At 42.6% G+C, this 22,597-nt stretch overlaps 2 protein-coding genes across 5 annotated transcripts in view; both read right to left on the bottom strand.

The window, feature by feature from the left end:
- The window catches only part of wwox (WW domain containing oxidoreductase), a 651,703-nt gene extending 650,879 nt beyond the window's left edge, over nt 1-824 (bottom strand). For 2 of the 4 annotated variants that reach the window (XM_008120186.3, XM_062961576.1), the window contains exon 1: nt 600-823. In XM_008120186.3, the coding sequence (XP_008118393.1) occupies nt 600-706 (107 nt within the window). In that variant the 5' untranslated portion in view covers nt 707-823. Of the gene's footprint in view, nt 1-599 lie in introns of all 4 variants that reach the window. The other 2 variants (XM_008120185.3, XM_062961575.1) reach the window with 2 other exon arrangements.
- A 2,609-nt stretch (nt 825-3,433) lies between these two features.
- LOC134293580 (uncharacterized) lies at nt 3,434-21,656 on the bottom strand. The gene is made up of 5 exons (XM_062961577.1): nt 21,166-21,656; nt 18,393-18,569; nt 15,306-15,512; nt 8,711-8,924; nt 3,434-6,760 (listed from the first exon to the last, which is right to left on the bottom strand). The coding sequence occupies exons 1-5, from the start codon at nt 21,607-21,609 to the stop codon at nt 6,582-6,584; spliced, it is 1,221 nt and encodes a 406-aa protein (XP_062817647.1). The 5' UTR covers nt 21,610-21,656; the 3' UTR covers nt 3,434-6,581.
- Nucleotides 21,657-22,597: the final 941 nt, after the last annotated feature.

Below are 22,597 nucleotides of genomic sequence, written 5' to 3'. Positions count from 1 at the left end.
GATCCTTGTTTTACTCTCCTGCTTTTAATATTTTATGCTATATGTTGATTACTAGGATGGTTTTATTGATATTGCTGTTTTACTGTTGGAATAATTGTTTTATCATTTTATTGTTGTATGTTTCGGGCTTGGTCCCCATGTAAGCCGCTCCGAGTCCCCGTTGGGGAGATGGGGCGGGGTATAAAAATAAAGTTATTATTCTTATTATTATTGTAATTACTGTATTTACGAATTTAGCACCAAAATATCACGTTGTATTGAAAACATTGACTACAAAAATGCGTTGGATAAGCGAGTGTTGGATAAGTGAGACTCTACTGTAATGGGTTTACACTGCAAGGGAAAGAGATTCCACCTAAACATCAGGAATCACTTCCTGTCTGTTAGAGCTGTTCAACAGTGGAACTCACTGCCTCAAGAGTCAATAAAGTAAGACAGTAGGGCTTAAGCGGCTGAGGGGAAAAAGGAAGGGGCCTGAGGCTGTTAGGAATGGTGGGAGTCGAAGTCCAAAACACCTGGAGGGCCCAAGTTTGCCCATGCCTGTTCTAAATGAAGAAGCGCGCTATTAAATCCTCCCCAAAAGCTCCCCGTTCCCTTACTTGGCGTAGTAGACCCAGCCGTCCTTGGTGGTCCTCTCCTCCCAGCCCGGGGGAAGCTCCTCCTCGCTGTCGGTGTCGTCCAGACCCGCGTACTTCAGCGCCGCCATGCCGCTCCGCCCGTCTCCAAGGCAACCGTCTCCCAAAAAGACCAAGGAAGGTCCCTGCTCCTAACCCCTACCTTCCCACTGAGGCGGAACCTTTCCACCCGGTTCCGTTGCACACCGAGCCCCTTTGCTCGGAACAACTCTTCCGGTCGTATCAGCCAATCACAGAGCGGGAAGGGCGAAGGGCATGCTGGGGGATGTAGTCTTTGGGGCCAAAAAGACACGTGCGCCAGTCCAGGGAAAACAAGCGATCAGCCAAAGCCGAGGAGGCACTTGTCCTGTCCGGGAATTGAAAGATTTTCGTTTTATTGGGTTGCTGTGAGTTTTCCGGGCTATATGGCCATGTTCCAGAAGCATTCTCCCATGACGTTTCTCCCACATCACAGGTTGTGAGGTCTGTTGGAAACTAGGCAAGTAGGGGTTTATATATCTGTGGAATTTCCAGGATGGGAGAAAGAACTCTTGTCTATTGGAGGCAAGTGTAAACGTTGCAATTGGCCACCTTGATTAGTATTGAATGACTTTTCAGCTTCAAAACCTGGCTGTTTCCTGATTGGGGGAATCCTTTGTTGGGAGGTGTTAGCTGGCCCTGATTGTTTCGTGCCTGGAATTCCCGTTTTCAGAGCGTTATTCTTTATTTACTGTCCTGATTTTAGAGCTTTTTAATACTGATAGCCAGGTTTTATTCATTTTCATGATTTCCGACTGGGGTAATCCTTTGTTGGGAGGTGTTAGCTGGCCCTGATTGTTTCGTGCCTGGAATTCCCCTTTTCAGAGCGTTATTCTTTATTTACCGTCCTGATTTTAGAGCTTTTTAATACTGGTAGCCAGGTTTTATTCATTTTCATGATTTCCGACTGGGGGAATCCTTTGTTGGGAGGTGTTAGCTGGCCCTAATTGTTTCATGCCTGGAATTCCCGTTTTCAGAGCGTTATTCTTTATTTACTGCCCTGATTTTAGAGTTTTTTAATACTAGTAGTCAGGTTTTGTTCATTTTCATGGTTTCCTCTTTTCTGTTGAAATTGTCCACATGCTTGTGGATTTCAATGGCTTCTCTGTGTAGTCTGACATAATGATTGTCAGAGTGGTCCAGCATTTCTGTGTTTTCAAATAATATGCTTTGTCCAGGTTGGTTCTTCAAGTGCTCTGCAATGGCTGACTTCTCTGGTTGAGCCAGTCTGCGTTTTATAAAGGTTCAAAACATAAAATGCACTATGTAATTTAGAGCATCATGTACAAACATTATTACCTGAGAGTTAACAACAATAATGAAAATAATAATTACAGTCAACTGTTGTAATTCACAGTAGCATCTTCCAGACTGTAATGTTTAAAGGAAACTGTAATTATCAAGGCTTAAATGTGGACTAAAGTCAAAACATATCCAGTAGTCTCCACTATTTAAGCAGTTTCTGAAGACTCCAATTGGATTTGGCAACCAACATACTCTATACTCAGCTCTATACTCAGAGAGGCCTGACTATTTCTGTGGCCTTTACATGTCACATCTCTTTTTATGTTTTGAACCTTTATAGTGTTTGCTTATCTCTTTGACATGAATCAATCAGGGCCAGCTAACGCCTCCCAACAAAGGCTTCCCCCAGGCAGGAATCAGCCAGGCATTGAAGCTGCAAAGCCTTTCAATGCTAATCAAAGTGATTAATTGTAATATTCACGCCTGCCCTCCAACAGAGTTTTTTTCCCTCCAACCCTGGACCTTCCATAGGTATAAAAACCCCACTTGTCTTTTTTCCAATATACCGGTATATTCCAATATTTCCAACCTCTGAGAATGCCTGCCATAGATATGGGTGAAGCATCAGGAAAGAATGCTTCTGGAACATTGCCATACAGCCCGGAAAACTCACAGCAACCCAGTGATTCTGGCCATGAAAACCTTCAACAACACGTTTTCTTTTATCTTTGAAAAGATTTCAAAGGATCCTGTGGAAAGCAGTGGTTTTAACCTGGATCACTGCCTCTTGTATCCTATGGGGTTCAATGCAGAACAATAGGATGCCATGGAAAGCAATGGTTTTAACCTGGTGTCAGTCTCCTTTAATGTAAGTGGCTTTGGGCAGGGCAAGGGATCTCTTGGTTTTCGGATATTGTTGTTTCTATTGATTAAAAACAAACAGTTATACTGACCTTGTGATGAATGTATTGCCAGATCTTAAGTTTCCGCATGTGAGTGTGATGGGGAGGCAAAACTCGAAACAGGACTGCTGATGATACAAGTGGGGTGATTCTCTGAAATCTGAAATCCAAATCACTTCTGCTCCCTAGCATTTCAGATAAGAGATACTCATCACAATTGTGCAACTGGCAGATCTTCAGTAAGATCAAATAGTTTCCATTGAAAGTCTGATCCTGCCACTGATAAATGGGTAGACCAGGGGTCCTCAAACTTTTAAAGCAAAGGGCCGGTCTACAATCCTTCAGACTGTTGAGGGGCCGAATTATCATTTGGGAAAAAAAAAACCAAACAAATTTCTATGCACACTGCACATATCTTATTTGCAGTGCAAAACAATGACAATAACAATGAAAGAACAATACAATATTTTAAAATGAAAATAATTTTAACCAACATAAACCTATCAGGATTTCAATAGGAAGTTTGGGCCTGCTTCTGGCCAATGAGATAGTCAGGTTAATTAGGATTGTTGTTGTTGTTGTTGTTGTTGTTGTTGTTGTGTGTCTTCAAGTCATTTCAGACTTTGGGCGAGCTTAAGTCCAAAATTATTTATTTATTCATTTACTACATTTATTTACTACATTTATATCCCACCCTAATCACCCCGAAGGGAACTCAGAGCAGCTGTATGAACATACAGTATATTATATTATTAGCATAGCACAATATTAGCATTATATATTACTATATTGAGCTATATAACTATACTGTAATATATGTAATATATAACATACAGTAGAGTCTCACTTATCCAACGTTCTGGATTATCCAATGCATTTTTGTAGTCAATGTTTTCAATGCATTGTGATATTTTGGTGCTAAATTCGTAAATACAGCAATTACTACATAGCATTAGTGTGTAATGAACTACTTTTTGTGCCAAATTTGTTGTATAACATGATGTTTTGGTGCTTAATTTGTAAAATCATAACCTATTTTCATGTTTAATAGGCTTTTTCTTAATCTCTCCTTATTATCCAACATATTCGCTTATCCAATGTTCTGCCAGCCCGTTTATGTTGGATAAGTGAAACTCTACTGTATAATTAATATTATATGGTATTATTATTAGTATTATCTATATATATAAAAGAGTGATAGAATCCTGGCGACTGCCGAAACAACAAAACTAAACACCCCACAACCTCAAAAATTGACAACATAACCCATCATCCACGCCTCTAGGTTGATACAACAAAAAGAAAATAAAGTCCTAATTAGAGGGAGAGGAATAATTGTTTTTATCCAATTGCTGCCAGTTAGAAGACTAAGCTCCGCCCACTTGGTCTCCTAGCAACCCACTCACCCAGGGGACAGGCAGTTAGGCCTCACTTAGGCCTCTTCCACACTGCCTATAAAATACAGATTATCAGATTTTAACTGGATTAGATGGCAGTGTAGACTCAAGGCCCTTCCACAAAGCTATATAACCCATATCATCTTATATTATCTGCTTTAACTGGATTATCTGGACTCCACACCTTTACCTTAACTACCACCAATTCCTCAATACTTTATTTCCCATACCACCATACTTCGCCACAGCAACGCGTGGCCGGGCACAGCTAGTATTGTATAAAATGATAATGTTATTATCAATATCATATGTATAGACAATATATTATTAAAACGGATATAAAAATATTACATTATAAATGAGGGCTGGGGCCAGGTAAATGACCTTGAAGGGCCGCATCCGGCCCCCAGGCCTTAGTTTGGGGACCCCTGGGGCAGAAGCATGCTTCTTTTCCATAATGAGTGCTGTAAATTCAGAAAAAGGAGCTGGAAATTTTGCAAAGGGAGCACAGTTGCCAACCTGCATGCACACAGTATGCTCTCTGCTATGCTACAGAATGTTGGAATAACTACCAGGTTCAATGGTTTTCGGAGGCGATTTATTAAATATGTGGACAATGAATCTATCAATGATTACTAGTCAGGGTGGCTGTATATCATGGCTGTTTGCAGAGGCAGTATGTCAATTGCTGGAAAGCACAAGATGAAGACTACAACTGCCCTTATATCCTTCTGGCAGGCTTCCCATTAGGCGACTGGTTCACCACTGCACTCACAGAATATTGGTCGGCTCCAAAATGGATATTATCTTCTTATATATGTCAGGGTACTAAATCTAAGTACTTCTCTCCCGAGACATTTTGTGATCCAGGTAATGGCCCATTACGTTCAATGTCTGTATTGAAGAACATCCCTGAATGTCTGGGATTACAACTCATGAGATTTTTTTTTAACACACACTCTCCATCTTTGCCTCATACAGCAATCAACCAGTGTAATGTTTGCAACAAGGCACTGTTTTTGGGGCGCATCAAAAAGTATTGTAAATACGACAATGGAAACATTCTTTTTTGTGTTGCATGCCTGGTCTCACCAACAATACAGGAGTGGAAATATTGGAGAATAAGTAGAATAATTGAAGATGGCACCAGATGGCGCCATAGACAAAATAACAAGCTACTCCGGACTTTTTCCAAAGTCAGAGAATAATAGGTCTGTCCTATATCATCTACAGTAGAGTCTCACTTATCCAACATAAACGGACCGGCAGAACGTTGGATAAGCGAATATGTTGGATAATAAGGAGGGATTAAGGAAAAGCCTATGAAACATCAAATTAGGTTATGATTTTACAAATTAAGCACCAAAACATCATGTTAGACAACAAATTTGATAGAAAAAGTAGTTCAATAGGCAGTAATGTTATGCAGTAATTACTGTATTTACGAATTTAGCACCAAAATATCACGATATGTTGAAAACATTGACTACAAAAATGTGTTGGATAATCCAGAACGTTGGATAAGCGAGTGTTGGATAAGTGAGACTCTACTGTACTAGCTGTGCCCAGCCACGCGTTGCTGTGGCGTTGTCTGGTGGTGTCAGTGAGAACTTGTCGAGGCTGGATGGCCATCTGTCAGGAGTGCTTGGATTGTGTCCTCCTGCATGGTAGAAGGAAGTTGATCTGGATGATCCTTAGGGGTCACTCCAAACCTTAGGATTGTATGATGATGTTGTTGTTATTATTATTATTATTATTAGTATTACTATTATTGAGAGGCTGGCTGGCCATCTGTTGGGAGTGTTTGGATTGTATCGTCCAATGGCAGAGTTGGGTTGGACTGGATGTCCTTTAGGGGTGTCGCCTAACTGTATGATGCTATGATTTGATGTGTATTATTATTGTGCAGATATTGGATGGCCATCTGTCAGGAGTGGTTGGATTGTGTCCTGCTGCATGATATAAGGAAGTTGAACTGGATGATCCTTAGGGGTATCTGCTAACTTTAGGATTGTATTATTATTATTATTATTATTATTATTATTATTATTATTATTATTATTATTGAGAGGCTGGGTGGGCTGAGTGGGTTGCTAGGAGACCAAGTGGGCGGAGCTTAGCCTTCTAACTGGCAGCAATTGGATAAAAACGATTATTCCTCTCCCTCTAATTAGGACACAGGTCCACCATCTTGAGTTTTGATTACATGGATTTTCTGCCTTTATTTTTGTCTGGCCTTAAGCTCACTGAAATGTTAATTATAACTAAAATCAGTGGTCCCATTATAGTTTTTAACACTTCTGTCAATTGGAAATATTCCATTCCATTTTGTTTTATGTGCAATGGGGTGCAAATCCCTCCACAATGATTTTCTCGTAAATTGATCACTCAAACATTGCAGCAAACAAGCCGTTCTGCTTAAAATCTTCTGCCACTTGTTTTGAATGCTGGATTTTCGCTGCCAGCGCCTCAAAGATATCATGCTGATCAATGGCCGTGGCCACTTTATAGATTAATTCTTCTGTCGACTCCAAACCTCTCAATCCGAGATTAACTCCACAGCCTGCCAGTGGGTGTTCCAAGAAGAAGAAGAAGAAAGAAAGAACTGTTATTTTCAAGGGCCAACTTAAACTTCTGCCAATCTGCAAAGGGAAATTATTCATTTCCTTTGTTTGCAACTTTTCTTTAGATAACAACACTTTATTTGTATTCCACCCTATCTCACTGAGGGGACTCAGGGTGGATTCCAGCAAACAGACACAAAGCAAACATTCAATATCTAGAAACAACAAACACAGATAATGGTAAAGGTTTCCTTTTCTGGCTCTGAGGAGTGATGCTCATCTCCACTTCTAAGCCGAAGAGCCAGCGCTGTCCATAGACGCCTCCTAGGTCATGTGGCTGGCATGACTGCATGGACCACCATTTACCTTCCCGCCAGGAACTTTCGAACTGCTCAGTTAGCAGAAGCTGGGGCTAACAGCGGGAACTCACCCCATCCTGCGGATTCAAACTGCCAACCTTCAACTCAGTAGGTTCAGCAGCTCAGCAGTTTAACTCACTGCGCCACTGTGGTGCAATAAAACAAAAAAGACTCTTTCTAAGGAAGGCGATGAAGAGGAGGAGGAGTATGATACAGATAGAGGATCATCAACCTCTGAAGGGCTGAAGGTTCTCCAACTCTATTTTAAAGAGTTTTAAAAGCCATCACTACATTTCTTTCTGCTCCCTTTATCTGCCTTGGCTCAATGCCGGAGGATCATGGGAGTTGTAGTTTGGTGCGGCACCAAAACTCTTGCAGACAAGGCTTTGTAAAAGCTTTGTAAAATGCCAGCTCCCATGATTCCATATCATTGCACGTACTGCAGTCAAATTGGCATCAAACTGCATTAATTCTATGGTGTAAAGCAGTGATGCCAGAAGTGGGTGCTACTGCCCCCCCGGTGGGTGCTGGAGCAATCAAGGGGGGCGGTGATGGCACCAATTAGGACAAGGGGGCGGGGCCAGAGGAGGGGCGGGGCCTCTTCCCAAGTGCCGGAGACAGGGCTGAGCACCTAAGGCGCCTGTTAGGGCAAACAGGGGGCGGAGCTAGAGGAGTGGGCGGGGCCTCTTCCCAAGTGTCGGAGATAGGGCTGAGAATCTCTACCTCTCCTGAGGCGCTTGTTGGGACACATTGGGCGGAGCTAGGGAAGGGGGCGGGGCCTCCTTCCAAGATCCCGAGACAGGGCTGAGCCTCTATAACTCTCCGGAGAGGCCTTTTTGGACTAAAGGGCGGGGCTAGGGGCGGGGTCTCTTCCCAAGAGCGTGAGACAGGGCTGAGCCTCTGTATACCTCCCCTGAGGCGCTTGTTAGAACACAGGGGCGGGGTATAGAGGTTCAGCCCCGTCAGGCACTTGGGAAGAGGCCCTGCCCCATGTCCTGGAAGGCGCCGTAGGACAGGGATAGAAGCTCAGCCCTACCTCAGAGCTCATAACTCCGCCCATCCCATTTGTGGCCCCGCCCACCTCCCAGCCCTGCATCTTGGACTAGGGGAGAGGCTCAGCCCCGCCCTCTTGAGCAGGAGCCACGCCCACCCCTCTAAGCCACACCCCCTTTCAAGGGAGCGCTGAGTGATATTTTTTCTGGAAAGGGGGCGGCAGGCCAAATAAGTTTGGGAATCACTGGTGTAAATGCAACCCTAGTCCAAAACCCAGTACTGTTCCATGATCTGGGAGGAGGCCACTAGGGGGTGCTAGAGAAAGATAGTCCATTTATAATAGATAATAGAACAGTACCCCAAATCCAAAATACTAGACAATGCTGGCTCTCTCTACAGCTCTTTACAGGAACTCAAATAAATTTGGACCTGGAGGTAACAGGAAAAGATACCAATGAGAAGTGGTCTGGAATAAGACTGTATCATGAAACTTCAACAGAAGTATGACCCGACATACCAATGTTTCTCTTTTTTCAATTTTGCTCCCCATCTCTGCAATGAAAAACAAGTTTGTTTGTTTTTTTTAAAAAAACTGACCAGTGTCAAAATTCAGCACTCGGGCAGCTTCTCCTTCTATGGTGACCACAACATTGTCTCTCTCCAAAAGAGCTGCTGTAACCCGCCGGTGGGAGAGCATGATTTCAAAGAGCCGGTGGCTGCATTGGATACGATGAAGAGTCAGTTCGTTGACTCTGGGTTCAATATCCATCTTGTAGGCATTGAAAGACTGGTGGAATATGTTTTTCATGATCTGTGGGTGACAGAAAATTGTTCAATTGAGAACATTTGATGACATGAAACCTTTTTTAAAAAACCTCTTGCAGATATTTGTGGAGACAGATGCAGAACAAAACTGAATTGGCAATAGATTCGGGGAGAAATCTTTCATGCTATGTTTCCTTTCCCCAATCCTTGGTTCTGGGAACTCTGAGACATACATAGAATGCGGAAACCTTGCATTTTTATTACAGTTTGTAGTGGTTAAGTAGAACCCCGGTGGCAAAGTGTGTTAAAACACTGAGCTGCTGAACTTGCGGAACAAAAGGTCCCAGGTTCAAATCCCGGGAGCGGAGTGGGCGCCTGCTGTTAGCCCCAGCTTCTGCCAACCTAGCAGTTCGAAAACATGCAAATGTGAGTAGATCAATAGGTACCGCTCCGGCGGGAAGGTAACGGCACTCCATGCAGTCATGCCGGCCACATGACCTTGGAGGTGTCTACAGACAATGCCGGCTCTTCGGCTTAGAAATGGAGATGAGACCAACCCCCAGAGTCAGACATAACTGGACTTAACATCAGGGGAAACCTTTACCTTACTAGTGGTTAAGTGGGCTATAAACTCTAGGAGCTAGAGTCTAAATAGTTTTTCCAAGGTGATCTATCCTCTATAAATCTGTCTTATTTCCATTATAAATATATCTAAGCTATTTGCCAATCTTCTGGGCATTGGCCCAAGCTGACCTGTGTCCCTCTCCTTTTCCAGCACCCAATGAGAACACATGGAGCAGGTGGTTTTTTGGGATCTCCGTATGCAAGTAACCTAATGGCACAATCTTTCTGTCTTTCTTGCTTTGAAAAGACAACAGAAACAGCAGCTGTAAAATATTCTGCAAAACAAGAGTCTGATATGAATGATTGGTGGTAGAAATAGTACTTGAAGTCCTTGTGTTTTTGACGTAAACTGTTCCTATTGGTTAATGTAGTGGAACAAAATTTATGATACAAGCTCTTTGTTGGCAATCCTTGTTAATTATTTTCTAGCAGCAACAGCATGATAAGAACTGCCATAAAGATTCAGACAGGTATTGTATACAACTGGCTTTTCACTTGCTATTTCATTTCCTGTAGAGCCAATGCCTGTTTTCACTACGATTGATATTAACCTAAGTTTCATCTAAAACAGCCGATAGGGAAACAAAACAGTGGTTCTGCACATTCAGAAAAACAAAGATACATGTCATTGTTACGACTGATACTTTCTTCATTTAATTTCCTTCTGACATTACTGTCCACAGACCAACTCTCCATTGTGTTTACATGTATCCATAGTTGACCCTTTTGGAAGAAGAGAAACCTGAAGAAACATTGACATATCAATGTATTTGTCTCCAGAGAGCACTGGAGTAAAGACAAATATCTAAGTCTCCTTAGTAAGTCTCTTTGTCTTGTCAGTGCCAAATACATACTCAATTTGGGAACAGTTAGGGCTCAGCCATAGGCAGATATCCAAAGTTATGGTCCAGGATATGGCCCAGAAAAGCAAGAAATGTATATATTGGAATTCAGAGCTGAGTACTGAGTAAGACAATTAGGCCCAAGAGGAAAGCAGAAATTGATGTCATATAGTAATCTAAATGCCAAGCCTAAGGAAAAGGCTGGAAATTAAGGGCAAAGAGTAAAACCAGAAGGACTGAAGGACAAAACAAGAAAGCAAGACCTGGAGAAGCAGAAGAATTTATAGCGAAACAGCTCAGATAATCCAGTTAAAGCAGATAATATATAAGATTATATGGGTTATATAGCTGTGTGGAAGGGCCTTGAGTCTACACTGCCATCTAATCCAGTTAAAATCTGATAATCTGTATTTTATAGGCAGTGTGGAAGAGGCCTAAGTGAGGTCTAACTCTGCCTGTCCCCTGGGTGAGTGGGTTGCTAGGAGACCAAGTGGGCGGAGCTTAGACTTCTAACTGGCAGCAATTGGATAAAAACAATTATTCCTCTCCCTCTAATTAGGACTTTTTCTTTTCTTTTTCTTGTATCAACCTAGAGGCATGGATGATGGGTTGTGTTGTCAATTTTTGAGGTTGTGGGGTGTTTAGTTTTGTTGTTTTGGTGGCCGCCAGGATTCCATCACTCTTTTATATATATATATAATTTATAACATGAATTAGAGTACACTCGTTTCCTTATTTTCTGGCATGTTGAAGGCAAGCATTAGACAGAAAGAGGAAGCCCCAACCAACCAAGTACAATAATTACTAGAAATCATTGATTAAGGAGTTCATAAATGATTACACTATGATCTCTTTTATATTTTATAACTCAAAGGTCAATTTGCATCCATATAAATCAATGTAAACCCCTCAGCTCTTTTTCCACCCATGTATCTTGGATCTTGGACATTCACTTCGGTCATCTGGAGAGGCCCTGCTCGTGATCCCGCCTGCGTCGCAAGCACGGTTGGTGGGGACACGAGACAGGGCCTTCTCCGTGGTGGCCCCCCGACTCTGGAACACCCTCCCCAAGGATCTCAGACAGGCCCCTACATTGGCAGTCTTCAGAAAGAACTTGAAGACCTGGCTGTTCCAATGTGCCTTCCCAGATTAATAGGAAATCTCCAACACCCATCTCCAAGTCCCATAAGCACTTTATTAGAACTAAGATTGTATATCGCACTCTGCACTTGCCCTAGAAGCCTTATATATCACCTGTCACATCAGCACTTTTAATCTTGTACCCATTACTCTGGCCCGGCCCAGTTTTATTGTGTTTTAGCGTATTGTTTATTGCTTGTTGTTTATACTGTTTTAATTGTTTTTAATTTGCCTTTTGTTTTGTATTGTTATATTGTGTGTTGAGGCCTTGGCCTTTGTAAGCCGCATCGAGTCCTTCGGGAGATGCTAGCGGGGTACAAATAAAGTTTAATAATAATAATAATAATAATAATAATAATAATAATAATCTAAGCAAACACACTATGAAATCCCATTGAACTCAGTGGATAACTTCATGGAGCAACAAATAAAGAACCCGCTTCCAGACATGACTAAAACCTGCGCTGAAACAGATTAAAGTAAACCACTTCGGTGCGGGTTCTAGTCCCTATCTCCTCCCACAACCCTGGGACTTCCTTCCTAGGGTGGCTACACGCTATCTCGGTTGAAATCGGGACAGCATGAAGCCATCACGATGCATCCGATTTTTCCCTAAAAAGAGACCTTACTAAAAAGGTCTCTGCCCCCCCCCCCCCAATGAAGGCTCCTCATGTCCTCCTGGCATGAGAAAATGCCTGAGGAGATGGGAGGGCTGAGGAGGAAAATACTTGCCAATATTTTCTCTCCCATGCAGACATGAGAGCTGCTCTCCGGAATGCATCGGAGCACTTCATTTGGGGACACGGCAGAAACATTTTGAAAGACCAAGATCCTTCTGAAGTGCTAAGCAACATAAAAGCATCAGCATTGAGACCACCATCATGCTACTAGAGGCAATCAACATTTTCTGAGGCTCACAAGGTGAGAGCTGTTGTTTTCCCAAAGTGAAGCCCAGTGATGGCATAAAGTGGCACCTGGTGATGTCACAGTTGTTGAATCTTGAAAGACAAAAAAAACTCTGTAAATCTTGAGACCATTGGGATATAATGGTTATTATATCGGATTTCAGAAACAATCTACCATTCTGTTGTCGAAGGCTTTCATGGCCAGGATCACAGGGTTGTTGTATGTTTTCCAGACTGTGTGGCCATGTTCCAGAAGTATTCTCTCCCGATGTTTCGCCCACATCTATGGCAGGCATCCTCAGAGGTTGTGAGGCATGGAATTCTCTATCAGAATTCTCTATCAGAATTCCATACCTCACAACCTCTGTAAAGCTTAGTTTATGCAAAAACGAATAGAGAATGTATACATATGTACATACAGTAGAGTCCCACTTATCCAACATTCGCTTATCCAACGTTCTGGATTATCCAACGCATTTTTGTAGTCAATGTTTTCAATACATCGTGATATTTTGGTGCTAAATCTATATATATAAAAGAGTGATGGCATCACGGCGACCCACAAAACAACAAAACTACAGGCCCCCCAACCTCGAAATTTGACAACACAACCCATCATCCACGGCTCTAGGTTGATACAACAAAAAGAAAAGAAAAATAAAGTCCTAATTAGAGAGAGAGGAATGATTGCTTTTATCCAATTGCTGCCAGTTAGAAGGCTATGCTCCTCCAACTTGGTCTCCTATAGCAACTCAATAAAAAATAATAAAAAACACTAAAAAATAATTAAAAACACTAAAAAATTAATACAATAAAATACTATAACAGAGAATAACTAAAAATAATACAAGAAAATAATAAAATATAATAAATAAAAAGGTAACTTACAATAAAATTAACTAAAAAATACAAATAACGTCAAATAAAAATTACACAACAATTTTTAACCAATACCACCACCACTTTGCCACAGCAATGCGTGGCCGGGCACAGCTAGTTTGTAAATAAAGTAATTACTACATAGCATTGCTGCATATTGAACTACTTTTTCTGTCAAATTTGTTGTAGAACATGATGTTTTGGTGCTTAAGTTGTAAAATCATAAACTAATTTGATGTTTAATAGGCTTTTCTTTAATCCCTCCTTATTATCCAACATATTCGCTTATCCAACATTCTGCCGGCCCGTTTATGTTGGATAAGTGAGACTGCACTGTATGAAGAAACTAAGCAAGGAAGGTTCATATATATCTGTGGAAAGTCCAGGGTGAGAGAAGAACTCTTTGTCAGTTGGAGGCCAGTGTAATTGTTGTAGTTAATCACCACAGCAGGAAGCCAGGAGATGAAACTATTCAATGCTAATTGAGGTGATTAACTACAACATTCACACTGGCCTCCAACTGACAAAGAGTTCTTCTCTCACTCTGGACTTTCCACAGATATATATGAACCTTCCTTGCTTAGTTTCTTCATACCTCACAACCTCTGAGGATGCCTGCCATAGATGTGGGTGAAACGTCAGGAGAGAATACTTCTAGAACATGGCCATACAGCCCAGAAAACATACAACAACCCAATCTACCATTCTAATCCTGTAATGACTACAAAAGTAGTCCTTTTATGGTCATCTCATTGGGGAGACAAATGGGGATATGTGTTTGTAGGAGCAATCTGGCAGGAACTCTAAAGGCATCATCAGGAAACAATAAAATGGTAATTGCCCCAAGATCTTCTCTCGCTGAGTTATTAGGAGATGAGTGTGATTTATGAGTCTGGTAAGAACGGATAGGTAAACATTTATATAGAAAATCATTGAGACCCCTTCTACATTGCCATATAATCCAGATTATCAAATCAGATAATCCACATTATCTGCTTTGAGCTGGATTATATGAGTCTACATTGGCAAATAATCCAGTTCAAATCAAATAATCTGGATTTCATACAGTACTGTAGGTCTTGAGACACCTTCTAGTCTTGACAAAAAATGTGTCATAATGGCATTACAGTAGAGTCTCACTTATTCAACATAAACAGGCCAGCAGAATGTTGGATCAGTGAAAATGTTGGATAATAAGGAGGGATTAAGGAAAAGTCCATGAAACATCAAATAACATTATGATTTTACAAATTAAGCACCAAAACATCATGTTTTACAACAAATCAACAGAAAATGTAGTTCGATATGCAGTAATGCTCTGTAGTAATTACTGTATTTACGAATTTAGCACCAAAATATCACGATTTATTGAAAACACTGACTACAAAATAGCGTTGGATAATCCAGAACATTGGATAAGTGAGTGTTGGATAAGGGGCACTCTACTGTAATTACTGTATTTACGAATTTAGCACCAAAATATCATGATGTATTGAAAACATTGACTACAAAAATGCAATGGATAATCCAGAACGTTGGATAAGTGAGACTCTACTGTAATTACTGTATTTACAAAATTAGCACCAAAACATCGCAATGTATTGAAAACATTGATTACAAAAACATTGACTACTAAAAGACAGACTGCGTTGGATAATACAGAATGTTGGATAAGTAGAGGTTGGATAAGCGAGACGCTACTGTACTTCGGACTGCTAGCAATAAAGTTCATTTGGAAACAAATAGATTATTCACTGAATGACAGTTTGGACACTGGGAATCCTCTGTGAACCTCTATATATAGAAGTGTTAACTACAAATAGAACTACAGTAAATACTTTGGAGGCCTTGGAATTATAACAATTTTTTTAAAAGTAACATTTGGGGTGTTTGTAAAGCACTAGTATAGTTCCTGGCTACAATAGGTATCTACACTGCCATATAAAATGTTGACTATTTGCTTTGAACTAGATTATATGGATTATATGTCAATTTGGTTATCAGACAATGCATAAAAGAACAGCTCTGGATACTCACTGTAGAATTAAGAGTGTGACGCAAAAACCTCACAACTTTGGAGTCTGAAGCAGGGCATGCCAAAGCTAGGTAACGGTTGCGAAATGTCCCATAGATTTTCAAATGGAATCCAGGCGTTGAGGATCCCTTTCTCATATTTGACATATCCATACCATATGCGGATAAATCAAAGTACAGGCCATGAGCACGGATCTCGGGGGTTGGAACCTAGAATGCAGACAAAAGTTGGAAAGGACAACAAAGGAAAGAATGTGAGCTTCAAAGGGGAAATGTAGTCAATTCACACAGAAAACATTTTGCACATGCATATCAATGGCTAGGCAGTTAGATATCCCAATTTGTATTTGGTTTTAGGCTGACCTAGCCTCACAGAAACCATTTGTATGATCAGAATACTCAAGTGTAGTGACTGGTCCTGTGCAAACAATCACAGTTCCATATTTGTTTTGTCTTCACCCTGATAGCAAAAAGCCATCATCAGCCAAAAGGTTCTGCTAGAATGACACATGGCTGCCTTCTACAGAAGCTGCTTTGATTAGGTATTTCCAGGATATGAATCACTGGCTAAAGCTTTGAGTGCCCTGCATCTAGCTCGTTTTCATGGATTCGACAACCAAATCCTCCAAATCCAGTACACAAAACCGAAATTGTGCACACTCCTACTAGGAGAAGGTCAGTTCCCAAGCACAGAAGATGCACATAGAATCATAGAATCATAGAATAGTAGAGTTGGAAGAGACCTCATGGGCCATCCAGTCCAACCCACTGCCAAGAAGCAGGAAATCCCATTCAAAGCACCCCTGACAGATGGCCATCCAGCCTCTGCTTAAAAGCCTCCAAAGAAGGAGCCTCCACCACAGTCCGGGGCAGAGAGTTCCACTGCTGAACAGCCCTCACGGTGAGGAAGTTCTTCCTGATGTTCAGGTGGAATCTCCTTTCCTGTAGTTTGAAGCCATTGTTCCGCATCCTAGTCTGCAGGGCAGCAGAAAACAAGCTTGCTCCCTCCTCCCTATGACTTCCCTTCACGTATTTGTACATGGCTATCATGTCTCCTCTCAGCCTTCTCTTCTGCAGGCTAAACATGCCCAATTCTTTAAGCCGCTCCTCATAGGGCTTGTTCTCCAGACCCTTAATCATTTTAGTCGCCCTCCTCTGGACGCTTTCCAGCTTGTCAACATCTCCCTTCAACTGTGGTGCCCAGAATTGGACACAGTATTCCAGGTGTGGTCTGACCAAGGCAGAATAGAGGGGAGCATGACTTCCCTGGATCTAAACACTATACTCCTATTGATACAGGCCAAAATCCCATTGGCTTTTTTTAGCTGCCGCATCACATTGTTGGCTCATATTTAACTTGTTGTCCACGAGGACTCCAAGATCTTTTTCACACGTAAGGCATCGTCCCCCATTCTGTCTCTTTGCATTCCATTTTTTCTGCCAAAGTGAAGTATCTTGCATTTGTCCCTGTTGAACTTCATTTTGTTAGTTTCGGCCCAAAATGAAATGACATTTGGAGAACTGTGGCACACAGAAAGACCAGGGACAATTCTATGAGTTTGGTATTGCAGAATTGATTTGAAACTCTCTTCCATATCAGTCATGACAAGAAACAATAACAGTGCCATCTTTAGAGAAGATGCAGGAGACTTTTGATGACTCAGTCTCCTTTGAGGATTGAAATGGAATGACCCCTGCCAATCCCCAAAGGAGGCAACATGGTCATAGTAGAGGACTTCCTTCTGAAGAGAACAGAAGCAGGCCTGACAGGATGACTCAAGCAGTGTCCTGTGTCCATGGGGTCAAACTCCATAATGTAGCAGAGAAGCCGACATCACCCCTTCATTTTGAACTATGGGAGAAGCTTCTAACCCAACCTCTTTTCTGGAGGTTGATGCCTTCCTGATGTCCTGGACAATCAGTCCCATCATCTCGAGCCAAATGTTTAGTATTATCCCCTCTCTTATTCGCAGATCAGATTAGGACTAGGAAGAAACTATCTATGGCTGGATCTACACTGCGATATAATCAAAGAAGATAATCTCCATATCCTGTTTCCCCTAAAATAAGACATCCCCAGAAAATAAAGATTTTGCTGAATTGCTAAGTATAAGGCCTCCCATAAAAGTAAGACGTAGCAAAGTTTTTGTTTGGAAGCATGCCCGCCAAACAGAACACCAGAGCATGCAGAATCGGTAAATTTACGTACCATAGAGTGTTGTACATGGAAATAATGGTAGTAACAAGAAATTCTTGATAGGATTCAGTTTGTCTGGTTATGCTGGTTTGTGATGACAACTACTGTACAGTATATAATAAATGTTCGTTTTTTGTTCAACAATAAATGTGAATTCTTCTTCATGAAAAAATAAGACATCCACTGAAAATAAGACTTAGAGCATATTTGGGAGCAAAAATTAATATAAGACACTGTCTTATTTTCGGAGAAACATGGTATATGCTTTGAACTGGATTATATCAGTCTACACTGTCATATAATCCAGTTCAAATAAGATAATCTGGATTTTATATGGCCATATAGATCCAGCCTACGAATGGCTACTTGTGGGTTTACAATTTTTTCAACCTTTTTACTTCTTAAACATTTTTTCAAGAATGACCTAGCTGAAAAATAAGTACATATAGAGTCTCACTTATCCAACATAAACGGGCTGGCAGAATGTTTGATAATAAGGAGGGATTAAGGAAAAGCCTATTAAACATCAAATTAGGTTATTATTTTACAAATTAAGCACCAAAACATCATGTTATACAACAAATTTGACAGAAAAAGTAGTTCAATACACAGTAATGCTATGTAGTAATTTCTGTATTTACAAATTTAGCACCAAAATATCACGATGTATTGAAAACATTGACTACAAAAGTGCGTTGGATAAGCGAGTGTTGGATAAGTGAGACTCTACTGTACTTAAAAAATAAAAAACCATCTCCGCTCAAAATGTGACCTGCTATATTCCATACATCAGTCAATCTCTTATCAATTTTTAGCAGGTAAGAAATAGAGGCAAAGAAGTACTCTGTGCCACAATGAGAAATGAATAAACTATCTAGATTCTGGGTAACTACCTGTCTTTGATCTGGTCGCTCGATAGCAGCATTGGCTCCATAGGCATTGCAAGATTCAACAGTATACTCTGGGCTGATTCCAAGGATCGTACTTGATTCTCCACAGGATCCATCTGCTATGATGACTATGTTTGGCCAATTGGAGGATAGATTCTTTTTCAGAAAATCCTCTGAAAACTAATAGAAAGAAAGAGGGAGAGTGACTTGTAAACATTGCGTGTAGAGATGTGACATAAATATTCCACCCTGGTTTTAAAGACATGGCTCCTTCATTCTGCCGAGAGAAAGCAACACTAAGTAAATAGGCACTCTTTTTCAGACTTATTTAACACAAAGTCGATCAAAATGTAAGGGAAGTTCTATCTATTGAAAACAAAACATAGTGTGATATCCAATGCTTCAGAAAGATACAGGCAGTTCCTGAGTTACAAAGATCCGATTCAACAGGCCAGGCCTGGGGGCGGGGAGGTGGTGTAGCAGTGGTCTATCAGGACACTGACCAGATGCCCTGTTCCTCAATCGTCTGGGTTTGAGTGTGGGTTTGAGCTCCATGCGGGGACATGAGAGAAGCCTCCCACAAGGATGGTAAAAACATCAAAAACATCCGGGCATCCCCTGGGCAACATCCTTGCAGACGGCCAATTCTCTCACTCCAGAAGCAACTCCGGTTGCTCCTGACAAGAAAAAAAAAGCTCTAAAAGGTGTTTGGGTGTGACGGCATAAGAGGCATGAAACGGGACATCCCTAATAGTTACAATATGGACCCTGTCCAATTTCGGAAACACTTTAGAAACGGTTTTTCTCCCACCTCCTCATTTCGTAATGAGTATTGAAACATTTTTCTCTCTGATCGCACAGGCCTAGCAACTATTATGCTCTTAATCTTAGCCTTCACCGCTGCATTCAAAACGGTGTTTGTTTTGGTTTATTGAGTCACCCGCTTGACTAAATATGCACAATGATAATTAGTTTAGCTGCCCTGACTTATGGATAGCTTCAGTACTAACTCATTATCACTTAAAGTAATCACAGAAGTACAATAGCCCGGTAATTTCCTACACACTAAAATCAACAGGCCGCGGTATCTGAGCTGCTGTACCTTTGAACATGTCAGTTAGCTCATTAGACAGGAATCAAAACTGTGCTTATCTGAATCAAAAGTCAGCATGAACTCGGGTTGTGTTTTCAAAAAGAATAATGAATAAGTGCAATAAAAGGAGGACTCTGCAGCTATGTGAGGTCACAGGGTTGTTGTATGTTTTCTGGGCTGTATGGCCATGTTCCAGAAGTATTCTCTCCTGACATTTCGCCCACATCTATGGCAGGCATCCTTGGAGGTGTGAAGCATGGAGAAACTAAGCAAGGAAGGTTAATATATATCTATGGAAAGTTAAGGGTGTGAGAAGAACTCTTTGTCAGTTGGAAAGCCAGTGTGAATGTTGCAGTTAATCACCTTAATTAGCATTGGAAAGGTTCATCTCCTGGCTATTTCTGCCTGGGGGCATCCTTTGTTCAGAGCCATTCGCTGTCCTTGGAACTCTTCAGCCCTCAGAGTGTTGCTTCCCATCTACTGTTCTGATTTTTTGAGTTTTTTTTAATACTGGTAGCCAGATTTTGTTCATTTTCATGGTTTCCTCCTTTCTGTTGATGAACCAACCTGGACACAGTTTATTATTCAAGAACACAGAAATGCTTGACCACTCCAACAACTATCATGTCAGACTACACAGAGAAGCCATTGAAATTCACAAGCATGTGGACAACTTCAACAGAAAGGAGGAAACCATGAAAATGAACAAAATCTGGCTACCAGTATTAAAAAACTCAAAAATCAAAACAGTAGATGGGAAGCAACACTCTAAGGGCAGAAGAGTTCTAGGGATGGCTAATGACTCTGAACAAAGGATGCCCTCCAGGCAAGAGACAAGCCTTTCCAATGCTAATTAGGGTGATTAACTGAAACATTAATGCTGGCCTCCAACTGACAAGAGTTCTTCTCTCACAGATATATATAAACCTTCCTTGCTTAGTTTCTCCATATACCTCACAACCTCTGAGGATGCCTGCCATTGATGTGGGCGAAACGTCAGGAGAGAATACTTCTGGAACATGGCCACACAGCCCGGAATACATACAACAACATTGTGATCCTGGCCATGAAAGCCTTCGACAACGAATTAAGGTGATTAACTGCAACATTCACACTGGCTTTCAAGCTGACAAAGAGTTCTTCTCACACCCTTGACTTTCCACATATAAACCTTCTTTGCTTAGTTTCTCCATGCCTCACAACCACTGAGGATGCCTGCCATAGATGTGGGCGAAACGTCAGGAGAGAATACTTCTGGAACATGGCCATACAACCCGGAATGCATACAACATTCTGTTCGACAGTGGAACTCTCTCCCCGGGGCCGTGGTGGAGGCTCCTTTTTTGGAGACTTTTAAGCAGAGGCTGGATGGCCATCTGTCGGGGGTGCTTTGAATGCGATTTCCTGCTTCTTAGCAGGGGGTTGGACTGGATGGCCCATGAGGTCTCTTCCAACTCTACTATTCTATGATTCTATGAACATTGTGATCCCGGCCATGAAAGCCTTCGACAACACATTAAAATAGAGGGAGCTCATCCGCGCTTGCTTGGGTTGCAGAGCAGCAACCCGACCAAGTCACAAGGCTTTAACCCACTACTCCACCGGGGGCTGGGGCTAAGCGGGATCCCCCCGACAGCCAAGTCCACGCGGGACCCCGCCGTGGCAGCCCCGTTTCCCGCTCACCTTGGTGCCGAGGCAGATGCGGAGCGGGAGGCGGCGGCGGTGGCGCTCGAGGAGGCTGAGCAGGTGCTCCTGGAAGACGCCGAGGCGGGTGAAGAAGCGCTCCTGCTCCCAGCAGCCCTCCAGGTTGTCGACGTCGAGGCCGAGGCGGCGGAGGAAGCGGAGGCTGCGGGGCTGGAGGGCCACCTGCTGCGGGCGGGCCAGGAGGGCGGCGCGGGGGCGCGCCTCCACCAGGGCCAGGCCGCGCGCCTTGCCGGAGCGGAGGGCGGCCAGGGCGGCGGAGAGGCCCACGGGGCCCGCGCCCACCACCACCACCCAGGCCCCCGCCCTCCGCCGACGCAGCCCCTCCGACGCCGCCTTCAGCGCCGCCACCACCAGCAGCGCCGCCACCAGCACGGCCGCCGCCTCCAGCGCCACGCGCGCCAACTGCGCCTCCGTCGGGCCCATGGCGAGGCCGGGACGCGCGTCGGGAGCGCCGCTGGAAACGCCTGAGGGAAGTGGGAGCCGCCTGCCAAGGCTTTCCTGGACGGGGTGGGGTCTGAGGAGAGCCCTCCCGAGCCAGGATCCAAGCCTGCCCGGAATGGCATTGGACTCCCCGTGCAAAAGAGGGTGCGTCCGAAGCAGAGCCGTCCAAACGCCTGCGCCATCACGTCCTCACCCAGGCATGGGGCAAGTGTCCGCCCTCCAGGTGCTTTGGACTTCGAGTTGGTTTATTTATTTATTAGAGTCTCACTTATCCAACACCAGCTTATCCAACGTTCTGGATTATCCAACGCAGTTTGCCTCCTCCCCAGATCCACAACTGTTTCTCTAGGCCAGGGGTCCCCAAACTAAGGCCCGGGGGCCGGATGCGGCCCATCGAAGCTATTTATCCGGCCCCCACGGCACAATGGCAGAAGGAGGTTGGGCTAAATGACCCAAGGGGTCTCTTCTTCTCTTACAACCATTATTATTATTATTATTATTATTATTATTATTATTATTATTATTATTATTATTTTATGACACAGCAAACAAGATAGATCTGCTGGATTTCATATCACAAAATCACAAGTCGAACACTTCTGAAGTGTCTAGGACTGTGTGATGTATTTTCGGATGATCTGTGCAGATCCCAGCAGGGTGGCCTTTTGCAGTTGGCAGATTGTATTATTATTATTATCATTATTACTATTATTATTATTATATAATACAGCAAACAAGATAGATATGCTGGATTTCGTATCACAAAATCACAAGTCGAACCCTTCCCAAGTGTCTAGGACTGTGTGATGTATTTTCGGATGATACGCGCAGATCCCAGCAGGGTGGCCTTTTGCAGTTGGCAGATCGTAATTTTGTCAGTGTCTATTGTTTCCAAATGCCGGCTGAGATCTTTTGGCACGGCACCCAGTGTGCCCATCACCACCGGGACCACCTGCACTGGTTTCTGCCA

The sequence above is a fragment of the Anolis carolinensis genome, unplaced genomic scaffold (genome assembly GCF_035594765.1).
Source record: "Anolis carolinensis isolate JA03-04 unplaced genomic scaffold, rAnoCar3.1.pri scaffold_9, whole genome shotgun sequence".
Classification (NCBI taxonomy): Eukaryota; Metazoa; Chordata; class Lepidosauria; order Squamata; family Dactyloidae; genus Anolis; species Anolis carolinensis.
This window is presented reverse-complemented; position numbering and strand designations above follow the sequence as displayed.